The 21,599-nt window shown below is 39.4% G+C and overlaps 1 protein-coding gene across 4 annotated transcripts in view; it reads left to right on the top strand.

Moving 5' to 3' along the window:
* The window catches only part of LOC130909140 (zinc finger MIZ domain-containing protein 1-like), a 175,233-nt gene that overhangs the window by 138,346 nt on the left and 15,288 nt on the right, over positions 1–21,599 (top strand). For 3 of the 4 annotated variants that reach the window (XM_057825258.1, XM_057825259.1, XM_057825260.1), the window contains 5 exons: positions 19,121–19,256; positions 19,341–19,455; positions 19,537–19,754; positions 20,805–21,006; positions 21,077–21,352. In XM_057825258.1, coding sequence (XP_057681241.1) covers positions 19,121–19,256; positions 19,341–19,455; positions 19,537–19,754; positions 20,805–21,006; positions 21,077–21,352 — 947 coding nt within the window. Of the gene's footprint in view, positions 1–4,745; positions 5,133–19,120; positions 19,257–19,340; positions 19,456–19,536; positions 19,755–20,804; positions 21,007–21,076; positions 21,353–21,599 lie in introns of those variants that run through there. The other variant, XM_057825261.1, reaches the window with a different exon arrangement.

The raw sequence follows: 21,599 nt of genomic DNA, 5'->3' as shown, positions 1-21,599 counted from the left end.
GGCTAAAGGTTTTCATACCGTCAGAATGTCATACAGGCACATCCTTAGCGCAAGCTCAATAGATGATCAACATCAATAGTGTGTCTTACCTATTCCTAGGAAAATGCTAGGTTAATAGTTTATTCTTGATAAATCTTAACAAATATATTTTTTCTATTTAAGGAAACTGCAACATACATCAACACAAATATTACAGTTTCTTCTTGTGGAAAGAATAACATCGATAGTTTTTCTCTTTTTAAGTAAGTAAAGTGTACGTTTGCATCTCTAAGAAAGTAACATTCCTACTGTAGTTTGTCCTTTAAAAAAGTGAGACATGTGTTCCCTTTAGGAAAATGCAAAATAATTACTCATCCTTTTCCCATTTTGACACTATCTCAGTGTTGGTGTTGCAAGAGCGGAGGCAACTAAGGTCATGTTGCATATAGTTTAGGTTACAGTTTGCGTTGGTTCACATTCAGGACATGCATTACGCAAAGCATGACACTGCTTAACTTTTTCCTTTTTTCAAAAACAGCAACTTTAGTTGTTACACAAATAGGTTATTCATATATCAACAATATTAGACGCCCATCTCCCCAAAATTTACCACACACAGGATACGTTTTTATGTAATTGTTTTATAATTTTACTTTTGACAAAGGAAATGCTTTGATAATAAGCGGGAAACCCCACAAAAGGAGCGTTACGACATGGTTGCCTTCCGGGGCGGCCCGCCCACCCATGTGATTGCCGCAACAGCTGACTGGCGCGTTTGACCCACTTGCGCTTTGCGCAGAAGGGGTCGAAATGGCCTTGATTATCTTCTCTGAGTCGCGCTGACCTACTTGAGGCGCCGTTTCCAGCCAGACTCTCGGCATTTTATCGCTTTACCCCTCACCCCGCTGATACTGTCACCCGGGCAGTGGAGGAATTTGGGATGCTGTCGCAGCAACAAGTCTTAACTCATTGGCTGCCATTGACAGCGATAGAATGTGAATGATCATGTTTCAACGCCATTGACGGCGATAGAGGTTCGATCCATTTCGACTGGCAGTCGAAATGAATTGGACGTCCATCGCTTTCAATGGCAGGCAATATTCATCAAAGTAGAAGGGAATATTGGACGTCTATGGCTGTCAGTGGCAGCCAACGCCAGGTAACGAGTTAAGTATGGGGCATTTCATGTCATTTCCTCTTGATTTTCGGTCACTGAAAGGTAATTGACTCAAGAATGGACAGGAAGTGACTCAAGATTAGGGCTGGGCGATATGGCCTTAAGTACGTATCGCGATACATTGAGCAGATTTACCTCGATAACGATAAAAGACGATAAATTCGCCCAAGCGGACTGTTATATAATTTGAAAATTTGAATCAATGCATGGAATACAAATTAACCATTTCTCGTTAAGTTTATTTACCAGCTTTCAATTTAACAATTGCACATGCAGTCTAAACATTAAGTATTAAAAAAAAAATCTCGTAAACAATAAGAATTCTAGTGTGAACATTTATAACAGTTTGCATGACTTGAAAAATGTACAACATTATAAAAATCAATATGACGACTGTGCAAACGTGATTCTAACACAAATGACTTGCAGCTTTAACAGTACACTTCAAATAACTTATTGGTAATGGCTGCTGTGACATAATTATTCAACACAAGTGTTTACGTCAAGGTTTCAGGGTTTTTTTTTTCTTTCCCCGAAACATTTTTTAATACATGCACCCCCCACACAGACACAACCAGATTAAAGCTGTATTGCTCTGATGCTAATGAAACATTTAAGGTTTTATGATGGCAGAATAAAGAAAACACATACAGGAAAAATAGCTGTGGCCAATGATTAAACTGTCATATTATATATAGGCTTCACTGTTGGATTATACTTTATGCTGAGTGCTTTACCATCATGAAAGCTTTCATAGAAATCACACAGAGATGCCAAATAACGCGACATAATGATTGCTACATGAAGTCTGTGCCCAGTCCACTCATTAATTTTGTTTTGACAAGGTTAGAGCTGCTATCCGACTCCATCACGTTCATTTGTAGCCGCTGTTAGCAACTAGCGTTAGCCTGTGGCTTGGCTACCAGAAGAAAGCACTGAAAGCATCTTCTCCTGATATCGTGAGAACCAGGGAGGACAGCGGGTCAAAGCCCGTCTGGAACCCGCCAAGAGTTTACATAATGTCAGGTGAAAGTTTGGCGAAGCTAACTTAAGCCCGACTCCATCCCGTTTACTTGTAGCGTTAGCCGCTAGCGTTAGCCTACCGGGCTTCTGTTTGTTTGGCTTCCTGAAAACCACGTGACTCCATACATAAGCACACTGTCTGCTTTCTTAAAGGGGAATGAACATAGCCGAACAACACAGGGTCAAAGCGGGATGAAAAGACTATATTTTCTTCTTTTATTAAATTACCGAATTTACCGACATGGTCAAAATTACGTCGGTCATCTTGAAGAATTTCGGTAACAATAAATTTTCGGTTTACCGCCCTGCTCTACTCAAGATCCAAAGGAAGTACCCTTTAAATGCCCGAAAATGAACAAGAAGTGACCTGTAAATGCCCACAAAAGAATGGTTGTGAATGCTCTGGTTTCGGTGCAAATGAGGCGCTAGACGTCCAATCAAGTCAAAAGTCATTACCGTAATTTTTGGACAAAAAGGCGCACTTGAATATAAACCGTTACCCACTAAATTTGACATGAAACGGCATTTGTTCATAGATAAGCTGCCGCTGTAATCACTGTATTATGAGATATCTACACCAAGAGATAACCAGTAACACATTATTTGACAGTGGCATCATAAGACTGTTATAACCACCATGAAGCTTTGAAACAATTGGCTGCAAAGCTTCATTGCTTTAAGAAGCTTCATTTGGCCATTACTGCTTCCTTGGGGGGACAGTCAACCTCTGCTGCCACCTGCTGTAAACAGTGTTGTCATCCAACATGCCTCCTAGCATCCATTGCAGCAATACAGATGTAAATAACATTTAAAATTCATGTTTTGTGCTAATTATTTCTTCAGTTACTGTTCCAGTTGTTTCACTTATTGCTAGTTATGGCATTAAATAACACTTTATTTGACAGCGGTGTCATAAGACTGCCATAATTATGACATGACACTGTCATAGGCATTAATGAATGCTTATAACCGATGTCATTAGGTGTCATCCTGCAAATTGACACTAAATCCATTTATGTCCAGCTTGGATTTTTTTCCATTCAAAGTCAGACAATTTGCCAGATGATAAAAAATGATATGTCATAAGCGGGTCCGATCACGTCATTTTCAAAGTATCGGAATCGGCAAAACATATCGGACATGCCTTTTTTTAATATACTGTATATATTTTTTAATTAAATCATTTTCTAATTGTATTTAACGTTACAGACATTATATGTTACACTCATCCAGAGTCTTTAGTTCAAGCATAAGGTAGGGTTATCAAATTTATCCCGTTAACGGCGGTAATTAATTTTTTTAAAAATTTATCATGTTAAAATATTTAATGCAATTAATGCATGCGCTGCACGACCCACACACGCATTGTCACGTTCAATCTGTAATGGCGCCGTTTTACCTATATATAGAGTTAAAAGGCAGCGTAAGATGAGTAGAGTGAATTTTGGCAGCCTTTGGAGCCATTTTTTAATTGGCGAAAGCCTCACAATCCCTCGCCCTACGATTAGAAATATCGTGGGAAGCAATGTGGGGAAGAAGGGTAGTAATTGATCTTTTTCTTAACACCCTATGTTATTTCCCAACGCAGAGGATATATATCAATTGGTACCACTACGCACAGTCATGGTTGCACTTCCCATCATGTATTTGGCCAGAACAGTTCAATGGCTACAGTATCATTTACTGAAAGCTCAACAAATACAGTAGATGGCAATATTTAGTCACAATATACAAAGTCGCGTTTATCCTTTAAGAATTTCAAGTCTATCCGTGGATCCCTCTCACAGAAAGAATGTTAATAATGTAAATGCCATCTTGAGGATTTATTGTCATAATAAACAAATACAGTACTTATGTACTGTATGTTGAATGTATATATTCGAGTTTTATTCATTTTTTTCTTAATGAATTGCCAAAATGTATATGATCGGGAAAAATTATCGGGAATGATTGGAATTGAATCGGGAGCAAAAAAAAAAAGCAATCGGATCGGGAAATATCGGGATCGGCAGATACTCAAACTAAAACGATCGGGATCGGATCGGGAGCAAAAAAAACATGATCGGAACAACCCTAGTCATAAGCGTTCATTAATGCTGTCACCTATTAACCCAATAAATCAACATATCAGTGGCTCTGAACTAAGGATTCAAACTGAGGGGGAAAAAAGTAGTCCGAAAATTAAGATAGACGTCTAGCGCCATCAATGGCAGCCAGTAAGCTAACGTAGACACTATTCTAATGGTAGGAGTTTGGGTTCCTTATTTTGTTTTTTTAAACAGTGACACTTTTTTTTTTTTTTTAAATCGATATATCGATTCTTGGCGGGAGCATACCGATAACCTTTTGGGCTACAAAGTATCGCGATATATCACCTTTTCGAGATATTGTCACACTCCTATTACAGCCAGTCAGCCACGATTTAGTTTGATTCAAGAATCCAATTGAAATGATGTAATGTACACATTTAATCGTAAAAATTCACTTAAATCAAAAAATACATGAAGCAATTAGAACGTTTTAGACCAATTTATCATTGAAATTTTTCTATTCGATCGTTAAACCAATAAACTGAAGTGCGGCGTAACAACATTTACAGAAAAGTGGCAAGATGTTTTGACGTCATTGTCAATTGAATGGCATTTTTTTCCAGCAACACAATGCAGGAAAACTCAACTGTTAGTAAGCCAAGGGCAGCTGTCAATCAAGGTACCGCCTCAACTGGTTTTCCAGGCTTGGTTGATTTCCCGATTTGTGTGGTGAATCAAAATTTGAGTTAGGCATGAGCACAAGTATTTGAAACGTAACATGAAGCAAAATCATTTTGGCGCTCGTACGTCAAGGTATGACTGTCTGTGCAAACTAGTGTGTGTTTGTGTACGCAGCCTAGTAAAAATGTAAAATTTGAACCCTACAGAAACCAACTGCTGCAGGAGGTGTCAGTCTGACTCAGGTACTGCTTGTGCGTGTCCCAGCGCAGGAAACCTTCTTAGTTGTCATCATTATCATCGTCATCATCACGCCATTCTGTACAGTTTAGTCGCGTGGAATGACCATTACCTGTATCATTCTGCTTTTTTGCTTTTGGATTATTTGGCTGCTGCGGTGTTTATTCTTTGCTGCAGAATGCCGCATGTCACATATTATGTTGCCTATGCCTGCGTCATGGTTCATCCCAGGCACCTTTTAAAAGTTGTATGTGGAAGATTGTACTGTTCAAATTTATGTTTTGATGAGTACGTGTTAGGGGAGTGCTAGTTGTTTATTACACACTTTTGTGCTTTCAACAATAGGAACAGTAGCCTATACAAAGCTAGAATTCTGCTCAAAAAGTAGTGGGTATTTAAAGATAATGCAACAACAATTTGCCTTTCAGACCCCGCGTATTGGTCAGCTTTCATTCTGAAAGAAAGAAGAAAAAAGTCCTGCGCTAAAGAGAAAAGCAATCCCAATGACAAAGATTGTTATGTATTTTACAAATGAAATGCCTCAATGAATTTTTTTCTTCTTATGAACGTTTTTCAAAAGCTTTATTGGTGGATTTTCTCAAGTTAAAGCGCCACACAGAAATTAATAAATTTAATTGTGTAAGCATTAAAGATGTTGATCGATCGGGTCCGATCACGTCATTTTCAAAGTATCGGAATCGGCAAAAAAAAATATCGGCCATGCCTTTTTTTTTTTAAATATATATATATATATATATATATATATATATATATATATATATATATATATATATATTTTTTTTTTTTTTTTTTTTTTTTGATGAAATCGTTTTCTAATTGTATTTAACGTTACAGACATAATATGTTACACTCATCCAGAGTCTTTAGTTTAGGCCTAAGGTAGGGTTATCAAATTTATCCCGATAACGGCGGTAATTATTTTTTTAAAAATGTATCACGTTAAATTTTTAACGCAATTAATGCATGCGTTGCGCGACCCACTCAGGCATTGTCGCGCTCAATCTGTAATGGCGCCTTTTTACCCATATAGAGAAATAAAAGGCAGCGTAAATTAGGAAGAGTGAATTTTGGCATTCTTTCGAGCCTTTTTTTAATAGGCTGAAGCCTTACAATCCCTCTCCCTACAATTAGAAATATCATGGGATGCTTTTTCTTAACACCTTATGTTATTTCCCAACGCAGAGAAGATATATAAATTGGTAGCACTACGCACAGTCATGGTTCCACTTCCCATCATGCATTTGGGTTTAATGGCTGCAGTATCATTTACTAAAGCTCAACAAATACACTAGATGGTAATATTTAGTCACAATATACAAAGTCACAAGTCTTTCTATCCGTGGATCCCTCTCACAGAAAGAATGTTAATAATGTAAATGCCATCTTGAGGATGTATTGTCATGATAAACAAATACAGTACTTATGTACTGTATGTTGAATGTATATATATTTGTCCGAGTTTTACTCATTTTTTTCTTAATGCATTGCCAAAATGTATATGATCGGGAAAAATTATCGGGAATGATTGGAATTGAATCGGTAGCAAAAAAAAAAAAAGCAATCGGATCGGGAAATATCGGGATCGGCAGATACTCAAACTAAAACAATCGGGATCAGATCGGGAGCAAAAAAACATGATCGGAACAACCCTAGTATTCATTTATATTGTATATTTCATGTTGTATAACTTTAGTTCCTATGTGAATATTAGTTCCTACTTGTTTTGTTGTGGTAGGAGGGTTTTGTATTGAACACGGGGCCGTGTTGGTTATTATTATAGCAGAGAAGACAACTGTAAATCAACAAAGACAAGTCAACTGTGCCCCGATCTACCACTCAAGAGATCTGACGGACTCAAAAAGTGGGTTACGATTGCATATTAGTTTGAAAATCGACCGGATCCACCGTATTTTTACACGAGTGACTTCCGGTCTGCCCGGTCCTCCAGTATTGACGCAGGAGGGCTGCGTCTCGCGTCAAATAATAAACTGCCGTTCTTTTTGCGTGCATTGCGTTGAGCCGCTTCTGGGACGCATCTAACATTGTGCATTGGCTGATTGATTTTAACGGCCACGTTTCACTGTGTTCTCGCGGCGGCCACGTTGTCACGCCGTTGACGTTTCTTACTGTCCTACCGTGTTGCTCCTCATTCTAGTAGAGAAGACAGAGGAAATATAATCTACACAAAGAAAGTGTAACCCGATCGACTCACAGCCTCGAAAAGTATGGGTTACATTACGTCAGAAACCCGTTCGGTACGCCTCCGTTCCAAACCCAGCACCAAGTACCGAAACGGTTCAATACGAATACATGTACCGTTACACCCTTAGTAAGTGTATATCTTGACGGGGACAAATTAACGGTCAATTTGTTGGGGGTCTCTTAGCAACTAGTTGTGAAATGATTTTCCCAAGTTTATTATAAGAATAGAGTGCTGTCAACGTTAAAAGTTTGTCTTAAAGCTTTGACTTTAATACAAAAAAATGGAAATAACTTAAAATGATTTATAGTGCACATGCTAAATGTGTATTGTTAGCAGAGGTGGGTAGAGTAGCAGAAAATTTTACTCAAGAGTAGTGTTACTTCAAAGTAATATTACTCAAGTAAAAGTAGTCATCCATAAAATGTACTCAAGTAAAAAAAGTATTTGGTGAAAAGAATACTGAGTAATAATGAGTAACATTGTAACTGCTTCCAATGTTTGATTTTTTTAAACAATGGTATTTTATTTTCTTAGTACAAAGTGAACTAAAGAACTGTTATTATAATACTGTACTATAACCTATTACATAACCGCAATAAGCCAAAGAAATGAAAAAACAATGAATTCCAGTGAGAGGGAAAAAAAACCTGCAGAACTGAAACATCATTCGTCCAAGGCGCATGAATGCCCTCTAGTGGAGAAAATAGTTCCTAGTTTGAATGGTTGAATACAGTGATCCCTCGTTTTTTTGCGTTTAATGGCGGGCAGAACCTGCCGCGATAAGTGGAAAAACTGCGAAGTAAGCTTTTTCTGGTGTGTTCAATGTATCTATTCAGATTTAGAAAGATATATATCGTAGGGCTGCCAAGCGATTAAAATTTTTAATCGAGTTAATTAATTGTAATTAATCGCAATTCAAACCAGCTATAAATATGCCATATTTTTCTGTAAATTATTGTTGGAATGGAAAGATAAGACACAAGGTGGATATATACATTCAACATACATTACATAAGGACTGTATTTGTTTATTATAACAATAAATCAACAAGATGGCATTAACATCATTAACATTCTGTTAAAGCGATCCATGGATAGAAAGATTTGTAGTTCTTAAAAATTAATGTTAGTAAAAGTGATAGAAATTTTATATTAAAACCCCACTTAATGTTTTCGTTTTAATAAAATTTGTGAAATTTTCAATCAAAAAATTAAAAAACTAGTAGCCCGCCATTGTTGATGTCAATAATTACACAATGCTCATGGGTGCTTAAACCCATAAAATCAGTCGCACCCAAGCGCCAGCAGAGGGCGACGAGACTAAAAAAAACACAAGTAACAAGTTGGCATTGCACTGTGCTGTCATTTTACTCTGAGCGGGGCATGTGCGTTAATTGCGTCAAATATTTTAACGTGATTAATTTTAAAAAATTACCGCCCGTTAACGCGATAATTTTGACAGCCCTAATATATTAATAAATGTTTTAAGCACTTGAAATGTAATAATTATGATAAGTTTTAAACATGTTACTGTACCACTGAATTATTTTTAAACAGGAATAAAGCAGAAAAATGCTTGGCTTTATTAAATTCTTCATTGAGTGAGGCCACTCAAACCCAAACTCACTCACAAACTCACAATCACTTACACACAATGAGTTGCCACAGCAACTGTTTAACAAGTTAAGCGATGATTGACGCATGCGGTGCTTTGAAGCTCTGTTCTCTGGCAACATGAAACATCGACGTCTGTCAATCATTGTCAACTTTAATTAGCAACTCCAGGGCACTCACTGCCTGACCAACCACAAGCAGGGAGAGGGAGGGAGGAAGGGAGAGTGAGACGACGCGATCGGCTCGGGGCAGCTCAACTGTTTGCAGTTTTTTTTTTTTTTTAATTAGAAAAAAAATCCGCGATGGACTGAGGGCGTGACGTTTGAAGCGCGAAGTAGCGAGGAATCACTGTAGTTCCTTCATAGTTACTATTGTGAAATTAAAAGGATCATTGCTCTGGTTTTCCTCGGTCAATCAGTGCCACATAAAAACTGGGAGGGAGGTTAAAATCCGCGCTTTTGAGTCATGTTGAAGGCAGTGCTCTATATCAAATACTTAATTTTTTACGGTGCTTTAAAGACGCCACGTGATTGAACAGGCCGGCGTGATCATAGAACGACAAGCTTGAGTCAGGAGTCAAGTGATTATTGTTAAGACATCTCATTGGTGAAACTGTTACAGCTACTGTTGGCATCGCTGCAAAAAAAAAAAAAAATAGAGAGAGAAATTAACATCTAATATATAAAATAAAGAGGGAAAATGTAACGACTAGTGTAGCCCAAAGTAGCGGTGTAAGAGTAGCGTTTTTTCTTTACAAATCTACTCACGTAAAAGTAAAAAGTATGGCTAAGTAAAACTACTCTTAGAAGTATGTTTTCCTCAAAAAGATGCTCAAGTAAATGGAGTATAACTGAGTAATGCGTTTATGCCCACCTTTGATTTTTAGGGTTTTTGTTTTGAAAACTTTTAATAATATCAAAAGAGCAATAAAGCAACACTATTAAAGATTTATTAGTCATTTAACTGTAAAAAACAAAAATTAAAAATCATGCTTATTTACTAAGAATAATTGAGTCTTATTTAGATAATGCCAAACAAATTAATAGCTATTGTTGCCTGAATAATAATTAAATCATACAATATCAGTACTTAAAGATGAAATGCAAATAGTTATGATCCAAATATGTAATAACTTAAAATTACTAAATTTTTTGATAAAAAATAAAATCATATCCATGTTTTTGCTATAGTATATAATGAAATAAACTAATAATAACCATATTATTGAATATATAAATGAAAACAATGTCCATGATCTGGCTAGTATATTATTTGAATCAGTACTTTTTTTCCATTTGAGTGCAAACAAAATAAACACACACAAACAAGTTAAGCGAGTACAAGAATATTTATTTTGGTGACGTGCGTGTGGATAGTTTTATATGGATAGTGTATTGTGTAAAGAATCGAAAGTTACTAAGCATTAGAGAACTGGTCGTTCTGGTTAAACTCGGTATTTGACAAATAACCTTGAAACTGAAACTACTATCTCAACAAACAACATTGTACAAGTGTTGCCTTCAGATGCAATAAGAGATCTGAACATGATTGGGGAGTTTTGAGTTACAAGGTATTTGGCACTTGAGTCAATCCTGACTTTACTCCTAAATCTCGAAGATTTGCACATATGGACGTTACTAATGAGCCCTAAGGGGTGCTCGGGCCCGACCCCCGGTCTTTGACCTCCCCCGGGTCCCCGCTGCGGACGGGTGTCAGGTGAGCCCGGACGCACTGAGCACCCCCAGGCGGACACGGGGCCGAGCGCATCTGCGTCTCGCCTAATTAGCCTCGCAACACTGCTTGTGGCCTCACTTAATGGTGGCCTGTTGCTCGGGGTGACGCTTTGGAAGGTCTGGTTAGGTGGATGGGTGCTTCTCTGTTCTGCTAGTAATAGTACAATAAAAACGAAAGATTTTTTTTTTCAACCACTTTTAGATGCTCACTAGTCTGAAGTACGCTTTCACGTGATGTCCTAACATTGCCCACAATGGCACTTCAAATGGAGGTTTTGTACATATTTATACTAATAGAAGCCTGTTGATCAAATACTTCACATTATCCTTATCCAGCAGGTCGCTTTGGTCGGCTTAACCATGTCAAGTTGCAGGTTTGCTCCCAATCAGCTTAGTGCGGCATAAAGTAACAGACTGAAGGTTGCTTGGGGTTGGGCCACGTTTGCCTTTAACACGCTAGGAATTATTTCTCAGCAGGGGACGCCAAATACTATAGATGCCCACCTACTTGTTTTATGGGAGATCCGAATGCCGTGCCCAGATTTAAACGAGGAGATTTGCTTGTGCCAAAAAGAGATTATGGTTGCAAACATCTCGTTGGTGGCACAAGCTGCCGCTTGTCATGTGTCGCCATGAACATGAGATGGCACGTGATCACATTGATCCTTAGACCTTCTAGCTTTGGTTTAAGGAGCAACGTTTTCATGTTTTTCCAAGCCTGTTCTTTTAGAGTCCAATCTGTTAGCCCTTCGTCTTTGTTTTTGGCTAGCAGCAGGTGGCTATCTTTTAAGCTGGCCAGCAAGTCTGGCATCCCGTAAAACGGCAGGCCTAAGTAGCCATTGACCAGACTCCAGCAGCATCACAAATTCATTCAGGGAAAAAAAAAAAGAAGGTAGGAACAAACATGTGCTGCTGTTGTCTGTCCTAGATTTTAGTTTTCAGGCATCTCATGCTATGATCATCGCTTTGGTTGGTTCTCAAACATTTTTATTCAAACTTTGAAAAATAATAAGTTCTCCAAGTAACATCAGTGGTTTACATCAGTCACAGAGGAGACCAAGAAGACATATTTTTGTTGATTTTTGCCATCTACATAGCCAGGGCTGTCAACAGACATGCAGGGGCCCAGGGATAAGAGACCACTATAGAGCCCCCCCACCTCACCCCTGCCACCGGCTTGTCACGACAAAATGCGCGGTACTTTTAACACTTTGCAAGCTATGACAGTTTAAATTTCTAAATTATTTAATTTGTGATGGACAGTTAAATTTAACACTGTAATGACTGTTGACTGTAATGTGATGTGACACAATATAAACAAACAATTTCCATCTATTGTCCCATGTAGGCTCCAATGCAATACAACTGAGAGTGCTATGCCTGCCTGCTAAGCAACAAAACAGTATAACTAAACATCATGTGCCTGCCCTCTCCACATCCCTGGGGTTATCAAGCCCTCAAACAGTGATGCGCCTAGATTTTTTGACAGCAAAGTCATTTATAACATCAGTGAAATCCATGTCTGTTCAGCCTCGCGCACCTGCTCCCCACAGACTAACATATATCCCTGATCTCCCATCACCTTCTCTCTCCTCTGCTCGAAGCGAGCAGCATGACTTGTCATACCGCAGCTCAATAGGCTACAAGCGGCCGGCGACTAGAATCGGGCTTTGGTCACGGTGATCACGAATGTAAACGTTCAGTGTTAGCGGCAGTTGTTCACTTACCGACATCACCGTCTCTCTAGCTCTAATTCTCTGGCTTCTTGTCCCCCTTTTAAAAACTTCTTTTTTTTTTTTTTTCATTTTTTTGCGCACCCGATTTATGACGACTCGCCAAGTTAGATAACATTGACAGATTTTAATGTCCTGCTTCAGGGCACGTACTGGGGGGGCTTTGTGCAAAAAAGGAAAAAAATCTAGATTTGAAATATTTCATGTTAAATGTTTTTAATTATATATCGAGTAGTAGATAATATTTAATCAGACAATAATTTAAATAAAAAAATATGTGAATGTAAAGTAAAATACAGGGTGTCCATAAAGTCTCTTTAACATTTAAAAAAATTATTAAAAATGCAGTTGATTAGATATTTTATTCAGATTTGTTCTATTGTATTCAGTGTTTATTGAAGGTTTTTTTTTTTTACCTCTTTTAATACACTTCTACATGGGCACCATTAGTTGCACGAAGCACATCAAGACGGTACTCGATTTCTTGCCATGTTCACTGTAGCATAGCCTCATCAATTGTGGCAATGGCATCAGTAATCCTTCGGCGCATAAAACATGGCACCCTCCGTAGGTCAAAACGTGCTAATTATTATAGATTTTTAAATCAATGTCAATATTTTATGTCTTTCTAATAACATATTTTAGTAAAAGAGAACAATTGTGGCTTATTTGAGCCTACCAGTCTTTAAGTCCAAGGTTCCCTTTAAATGTTACAAGGATAATCTCAACTCATAATTTAAATCAGACATAACGTATCCGAAAGGAGACTAAGCACTGTTGCAGTAAATATTGTGACTTTTGCCATGAATGCAGCTAGAAATGCTAGCGTGACCAGCTTGACTCTCTGAGGTTGAGCACAACAACATTTGATCAGAGACGAGACTAAGAGCAGCTGCAGCAAAGTGGAGAACATTGTGATTTTTTTTTTAACCATTTATCGCTGTTAACTCACAAATTGTTTTACTGACACACTTGATAGTCTTTGATTAATGTCAGACACAGTTCATCCAAAAGGAGACTCCGGTCCGCTACAGTTAAGTGGAGAATGAGGAGCATAATATTGAGTTGTATTTTTGCCATTATCAGCAGCATATACTTCTTAAATGTTATAACGACCAGTGACTCCGCAGTTTACGTTAGAAACATTTTATCCAATTGGAGACTGTGGAGTATATGTATTAAATTGTCTAGTTTTCTGGTAGCATTTTACACTGTAAAGTTTTTTTTAACACAAAAATGTTAATTATAAAGAAATTCATATAAAATACAGTATCTTATAGTTTGAAACAAGCAACAGTGAGTTACGCAACTTGCCTTTCATCCAAGAAGAGAATAGAAATTGCTTCAGAAAATTTGAGATTGTAGAGTTCGGGAGGAAACAAAGGCTCACTGTAGCAAAGTTGACACAAGACCAGATTTGAAAGGCAAAGTCATAGCAACCAAGTAGTCGTATTTATCACGCTGTAAATCCAGGAATCTTCTTGGGTGCTCGGAGCAACCGGGGACACTGCGGCTCCCAGGACTCCTTTTAATTGAGTGGAGGCCGGCAGGAGGCTAGTGACGGCTTTGTGGGGTTGCAAACTCATCGCTTGTTCTTCAATGGCCCGACTTGTGCAAGGTGTTTGTTTGTTTGTGTTTGAGCTAAGAGAGGAACATGCCCTGTGTGTCAGGGTGTCGTCACCTGCTTTATCACTTAGAAGTACCTAGAGCTGAAACGAATACTCGAGCAACTCGAGTAACTCGAGTTTAAAAACTGATCCGAGTAATTTTATTCACCTCGAGTAATCGTTTATTTTGACAGCTCTAAGCATCACGTTTCGCTCGGACTACTTTTAATGCGGGACAACGCGCTGACGTCACGTGCGTAGAGGAAGAAGCAATAAAAAAAATATAAAAAACATTTCCGCAGCCGACAGCCGCTCCAAACTACGCCGACGTTGCTAAAAACTAGCCCGCGTGATGTTAAGTTGGTAGCAGGTAGCATCTGAGGAGTCTCATAGAGCTCACATGTATGTTGAACTAGATGCAATATGATAGACTCGGCCGCGTCTGGGCAGCGTTAATAAACAGCGGCCATCTTAAAGCAGTAGAGCGCTAAGCGCTAATAAAAAGCGCTAAGCGCTAAAAAATAGGATTAACGTTACTGTCTGAGTCACTAGCTCACGTAATGTTAGCCCTGCGGAGGGCTAGGTTTCTATTCATTATGACCACTTTCGATGCGTGGCTAACGTGTCTTACATACAGGCTTTAACATAACATAGCTTTGTGGAGTGATAAGGGTGTAAAATAAAAACTCAATAATGCTTACTATCAATTTTAGCTTAGTAGTCATTGCTGGATAAAACACCAAGTAGCACTGGTCCCTAATGTGCTCCAATACAGCCTGTATCATACATTTATCTTGAACACTGCAAAAACACAAAATCCTATCAGGACTTACAGTTTAGAGTAGCGTAAAACTTAACTAGAACTTAAAAATGGCTTGACACAAATAGAAATTCAATTGAAACAGGTGGGAAAAAATCCTAACTTTTAAGTGATGTGTGTTATTAAGCGTAATGGCATTTTTAGGTATAAATATATATATATTTTAATAAGATCTAAAGGTTTTTTGAGTGAGAGGAGTGAATTTGTCTTTTTTTTTTAATTCTAGTTACATCTGAGATGCAATTGTTGGCTGTTTTCAACAATATACATCGAAAATAAAGACATTGATTGACTGAAAATGGTTCAAGATTAGATGAAATGTCTTGTTTTCTCATGTATATTTATAATTGCTCTTCACCTAAAAATATATTTGTTTTATCCGATTACTCGATTAATCGATAGAATTTTCAGTCGATTACTCGATTACTAAAATATTCGATAGCTGCAGCCCTAGAAGTACCCCTTGATTAGAGTCAGATGATGTCACCTAGCCGGCCGCTTACTCCATGGACCTCGATGCAAATGTTGTAGCCTTTTTGTGACAAAAGACCCGCCCGTGCGCTGAAATTTTCCAGCAGACGAGACAAGGTGCATGTCGTTTGTCATGTCTCCCGGCGGGCCCGGTGACAGCAAGGGCGCGAGAGGCAAGGTGAACCCACTCATCTAGTCCCCCGAGCTCGTCAGGCTGCACAGCTGAGCGCCAGAATAGCAATGCGGGAGGGTTTTGAGCCTCTGGGACCAGCTGTGAGAGGCGATCGGAGGTCTGCCTCTCATTATTACAGGGGACACGGACCACCAAGAAAGTAAAATAAGCCAAATATTATCCATCGACTGCAAGATCTTGAACTTTGGGAGTGCTTTGTCTGTTCTTTAAGCAGTAAACTTGCTGAGACCGTATCAACAGTTTACTCCATTTTGACCTGTACTTCAGTAATATTGAGGTCAAAGACGACCAGATTTGTCGCATTTACTGCTTTTGAGTCTACAATTTCAGACCCAAGAGACTACGACAGATGGAGGATATTTTTGCCAACACTGAGCAAGATTCAAGGGAAAGAAAAACACCAACAAGCCAGGAGCCATTTACTGACTGAATCTGATGTGTAAATCCCTTGTTCGCTCATGTAGCATCTCATCGATCACAGACTCCATCATGACAGTTTAATAAACACTAACTTTGATGAGGGTGGCAGGAACCCTGCCACACAAAAAAAATCCAATCGTGCCGACTGCTTTACAGCATACATCACTTCCTCATTCACTATAAAGACGGAAGTCGATGTGAACGCTTTCACGCGAATGCTGCAAAGTTGGCAGAGCAACAAAAGAAACAAGTTTTGTCTGAGGAGGAAAAAAAAAGATGCTACCAGGATATACAGAATAAACATCAGCCCGGCTTTCACTGGGCATGATGGCGCCAACCCCCTCAACCAAACTTATCAGCTCTGTCGAGTTTGGGTATGGTGGTGTGGTTAGCCACACTAAACCACATGGTTGCTAACCGTCATATGCTATTGTTTAGCCACAACTGGATTCATTACCTTAGTATTCGTCCTTCACACAGCCGATGAAAACAGAAATGTTGTTTAATCCATCTGTAGGCGACCAGGAGATTGATTTTTGATTCATTGATGATTTTACAACACTGTTCGGGTGTGCGCTGGTCCTCATGGGAATTTCCAGTATTCAGTAAAGCAAAACCATAGACTACAGTGTCAGTTGACAGGACACGGTGCTCAGGGTATAACTTAACAAAACAGCAAAACTTAAAATGGCTATAAAATTCTCAAAATTTACGGTAGATGCACAAAAATCACCAAATACAGAGATAATCACCTATATTTTCAGGATCAATAGCAATATTTCATATATTATATAAGTTTTTTCACAAGATAGCTACTTTTTTTTTTTTTTTTTTAATTTAGTGCAAATTTTCAACAGCTACTAAATCACTCAATTTTCACTTCAGAAACTTAATACTTGAGGAAAGCATGCAGAATGGTCTTAATTTTACTCAACAAAAGCTAAATTTGGCATTTTTCTATATAGAATCGCAACTTGTTTAGGTTGAATTCCGATGTTACTATTGCCTCAACAGGTAGGCACGGCTATCTGACCCTCGTCGTTTTTAGATCGAAATGTTACATAAAATAAAACAAGTAAAAGGCCATTTTTTGTATGGATGCAGAAATGTCCAAATTACTACTTTTTGCCAAAACACGGGCAGTTGGCCGAAAACTACCTCATCATTTGAATGTACACTTACGCTACCGTTTATGGATACATGGCGGCCATCACAAAACAAAGAGCATTTTAAGTTGAAAATTCTGTAAATAAATGTGCACATCTCGATATTTCTATAGATATGAACAGAGAATAGTTTAGATTCTTGATTAAAAGCAAAAAAACAGGCAGCTATTTATTCTACGTGAATATTTCGAGCTAAAGTTCCGCTATTTTGTTAAAAGTGCATGCATGGGGCTATTTTATATATTACCTTGAATCCTCGACCAAATTACTCTTGAGACAGTACTGCCTGCTTGTATGCAGTAAAACTTTCGTCCTTTTTCCACCTAAATCCGGCGTTTGAACGCAGTGCGTGTTTGATTTTATCACAGTGAATGCCAAATGCTCTGCCTTGGTCGGCCCCCAACGGGAAGGCGTGGTGCAATATTTGTGGGAGCGGTCTTGTCAATTTATCGTCAAGTCAATGGCAAAACACTAACGCTTTTGTCCACCGGCGTCGCTAAAATCGACCAAAACTGAAAAGCTTCCAAGTCTTGCTTTAAGACTAGGATACTTTTTCAAACAGCGTTAATTGCATGATCTCTGAAGTCATCTTCTTCACGTCACAAAGTTTTGTCCGCAAAACCCTTTAAGATAATTGGACACAGAATTGGATTTAAAGTATGTAATCTGGAATTCTTCAGTACAAAAAGCAACAAGCGGTTTTGAGTTTGTTTGTTTTTTTCGTTTTTTTTTTTTTTTTTGCTTTAACATTCAAACTATAAATTGAGGAAGGAGCACTCCTGACAACAAAACAACACATGTATTTCAAACAGTGTGTTAAACTCGATTCGCTGCCAGCCCTCGCAGTCAAAATGGATAGGATGTCTATCACCGTCAATGGCAGCCAATGAATTAGTGCTTCGTTTAGACATACAACATGACAGAACTCACGGTCACCACTTTAGTTATGCTGGTGAGTAATGGGACCTAATTGAGCTGTTACACGCTGGCGGAAGGCCAAGCCCTTCAGTGAGGATGAAAACTCTCCTTCCAAAGGGTGCAAAAACACTAGTGCTGAAGTCATACATCTCCCGTTAGGAGCTTGTTCGTTTTAAACCTTTTTGTGGAATCCCTGCACTGAGGGAAAAAAACGGATTCGTCTTTAACGTGTGCTGTGAAAAGACCTTTTTAGAAAACTGGCTCAGCGGCGTCAACGATATTTGCCTTCTTGATTGCTGTAGTTTGAAGTGAAAAGATGTTACATGAGGTAAAGATCTCGAAAGTTGAAACACAACTAAATACTTTATTTCTGGAGGTGAGGGTTAGACTACTGGTACCATCTGTATTCTGTACCTGTCATTTTCTGCATCTGAGGACATCTTGTGTCCATTTGTAACCTATTTGTGTGTATGAACCATTGTTTTTTTCCCCTTCTGAACTCATTTGCAGTCGCTTGGTTGCCATATTTGCGCCGGGTGGCTGTTCTGTTTGTTCCTGTCAGCCCCATTAATCCGAAGCCAATCCTGTGTCCACTCTGTACCTTAGAACACGGCATATTGAACGTGGCTTTGGGTAATGATCCCTCCCAGAGTGGAAGTGTGGATCTCTAGAGAAGCTGGTCCAATCTGTGTTTCATTTATGATCTCATCTAGAGGCCATTATACAACAGGGAAAGGGAGACAGGGAAAAAGAGTCTTTTTCACACTGCAGAGGAAAAAGACAGCCTTGAAAGGCGCATATTGCAGGATTAGAGTGAATCCTAGTGGTCAAGAGAAGGCATGACATGCTGGATATGCTTCCACTGCAGCAGTTCCCACCACAGACATTGATGTATTATTATTACAAATTAGCTTATTGGTATTTTCTCCTTTAAAAGTCTGAACTTGACTTTCCCGTGCAACAGTTATTCGTGGGGTTAATTTCTTCCATGACCAAGCTCTTAACTCAATTTACTCCAGATTCATAAAAGACAAATCATCAGAAAAGGTGTACTAATAACCAACTAATCCACTCCTGCTTCCATTCTCTTTTAGCTCTTCTGTCCTCGTGGTGCGAAGAACTGGGACGACTCCTGCTGCTGCGTCACCAGAAGAACAGACAGAACGAGCCCCCAGGAAAAGTGCCCATGCAGCCCCCCATGAGCTCCATGAAGCCGGGTCTCTCGCACGGGTCAGTGTTTCCATTACATTTGAACACACCTGAGAGTAAATGTGAGAAATTTCACAGGAAGTGAAATATTTAATTCCTCCTCAGAGATGGGTCTTTTCCCTACGACTCGGTTCCCTGGCAACAGAACACCAATCAGCCTCCAGGTTCTCTGTCGGTGGTGACCACCGTCTGGGGTGTTACCAACACCTCGCAGAGCCAGGTTACAATACGATCCCTGATAGATTTGCAAGCAAGTAGCAATGAACCTATCCTTTAACCGAGTCTGCTTTGTTCGCCTCAGGTTTTGGGGAATCCCATGACCAACAACAATAATCCCATGAACCCCGGTGGCACCCCGATGGCTTCGGGAATGTCTGGTAGCAATCCCGGTATGAACCCTTCTCAGTTCAGCAATCCTCAGCAGCAGTTCAACAGCAAAGGCAATGCCAATCAGGCCTATATGCAGCAGGGTATGTACGGAAGACCCAACTACCCAGGCGGAGGGGGCTTTGGTGGCAGGTAAGTTGTTAGAAACCCAGGACCGAGAACGAAAAGTGGTATTTGGTATGTGGCAAAATTGATTTTGCCATGTGGCTTTTTTTTCTGCCATGTGGCAAAATGGATTTTGGCATGTGGCAAAATAGATTTTGGCATGTGGCATTTTTTTTGGTATGTGGCAAAATGGATTTTGGCATGTGTTTTTTGGGGGGGGGGTTATGTGGTAAAATTGACTTTGCCATGCGGCATTTTTTGCCATGTAGCATTTTTTGGGCATGTGGCATTTTTTTGCCTTGTGGCAAAATTGATTTTGCATGGGGCATTTTGTTTTGCCATGCGGCATTGTTTTTGGGTATGTGGCAACATTGATTTTGCCATGTAGCATTTTTTGGCATGTGGCAATTTTATTTTTCCAGGTGGAATTTTTTTTTGCCATGTAACATTTTTTGGGGTATGTGTCAAAATGGATTTTGTCATGTGGGGTTTTTTTTTTGTATGTGGCTTTTTTTTTGTATGTGGCAAAACTGACTTTGCCATTAGGCATTTTTTGCCATGTAGCATTTTTTTGGGCATGTGGCAAAATTGATTTTGCATGTGGCATTTTGTTTTGCCATGTGCCATTATTTTTGGGTATGTGGCAAAATAGATTTTGCCATGTAGCATTTTTTGGCATGTGGCAATTTTTTGTCATGTGGCAAAATATATTTTGCCAGGTGGCATTTTTTTTTTGCCATGTGGCATTTTTCGAGGTATGTGGTAAAATGGATTTTGTCATGTAGCATTTCTTGGCATGTGGCATTTTTTTGTCATGTCACGTGGCAAAATATATTTTGGCATGTGCATTTTTTTGCCATGTGGCATTTTTTGGGGTATGTGGCAAAATGGATTTTGGCATGTGGCATTTTTTTTTTTTTTTGCCATTTGGCAAAATTGTTTTTTTTTTTGGCAACATTTTTTTGTGTGTGTGTGGGGGGGGTGTAAATACCACTTTTCATTCTCGCCGTCTCTCCAATTTAGGGCACTCATGAATCATGGTAACACTGTACTAAGTTCTGTTTTTTTTATCAAAAGCTATCCCGGGGGACCAAACCCTGGCCCTGGAGGCATGGGCATGCCTCCCCACTCGCGGCCACCGTCAGACTTCACCCAGCCTGCAGCCGCCGCAGCAGCAGCAGCTGTTGCTGCCGCCGCGGCCACTGCAACCGCCACTGCTACTGCCACCGTAGCAGCTTTGCAGGAGACTCAAAACAAGGACATGAATCAATACGGACCAGTAAGACTAACTGTTGCAAAAGCATTTCACTCCTCTAAGTCACAAGCTCAAGCCCTATTTTATCTTCCAGATGAGTTCCTCTTTCCAGATGGGACCAAACCAAGGCTACAATAGCCAGTTCATGAACCAGCATGGACCACGTGGACCCCCATCCATTCCTGGTAACATGGGCTCAGGCATGAATGCATCCAACATGAGCGGCCCCCCAATGGGGATGAATCAGACTCGGGGCCAAAGTATGGGACCGTTTGGAGGTCATGGCCAAAGGATGCCCCAGCAAGGGTATGCAGGACCCCGGCCTCAAGGCATGCCCATGCAGGGAATGAAACGACCGTACCCAGGGGAGGTGAGTGTATGTGGCTGCATCACAGTGATACTCTAGAGGTCAGACAGAGGTCAGCGACCTTAGATACTCAAAGAGCCATTTTGACCATCTCCTGCCAAAATAAAAATACCAGGAGCCACAGAAGCCCTTTGACATTTGTCATTTTAATGAGCTGCAACAGAAAAATGATTTTTTTTTTGTTTAGTTTATCTATAGTTTGGTTGTAGTCTGCACCATCATCTTCAAATTTAAGAATTAGGTTTGAAAA

This window comes from Corythoichthys intestinalis, chromosome 21, assembly GCF_030265065.1.
Source record: "Corythoichthys intestinalis isolate RoL2023-P3 chromosome 21, ASM3026506v1, whole genome shotgun sequence".
NCBI lineage: Eukaryota > Metazoa > Chordata > Actinopteri > Syngnathiformes > Syngnathidae > Corythoichthys > Corythoichthys intestinalis.
The sequence above is the reverse complement of the archived record's forward strand: the minus strand, read 5'-3'. Positions and strand labels throughout refer to the sequence as shown.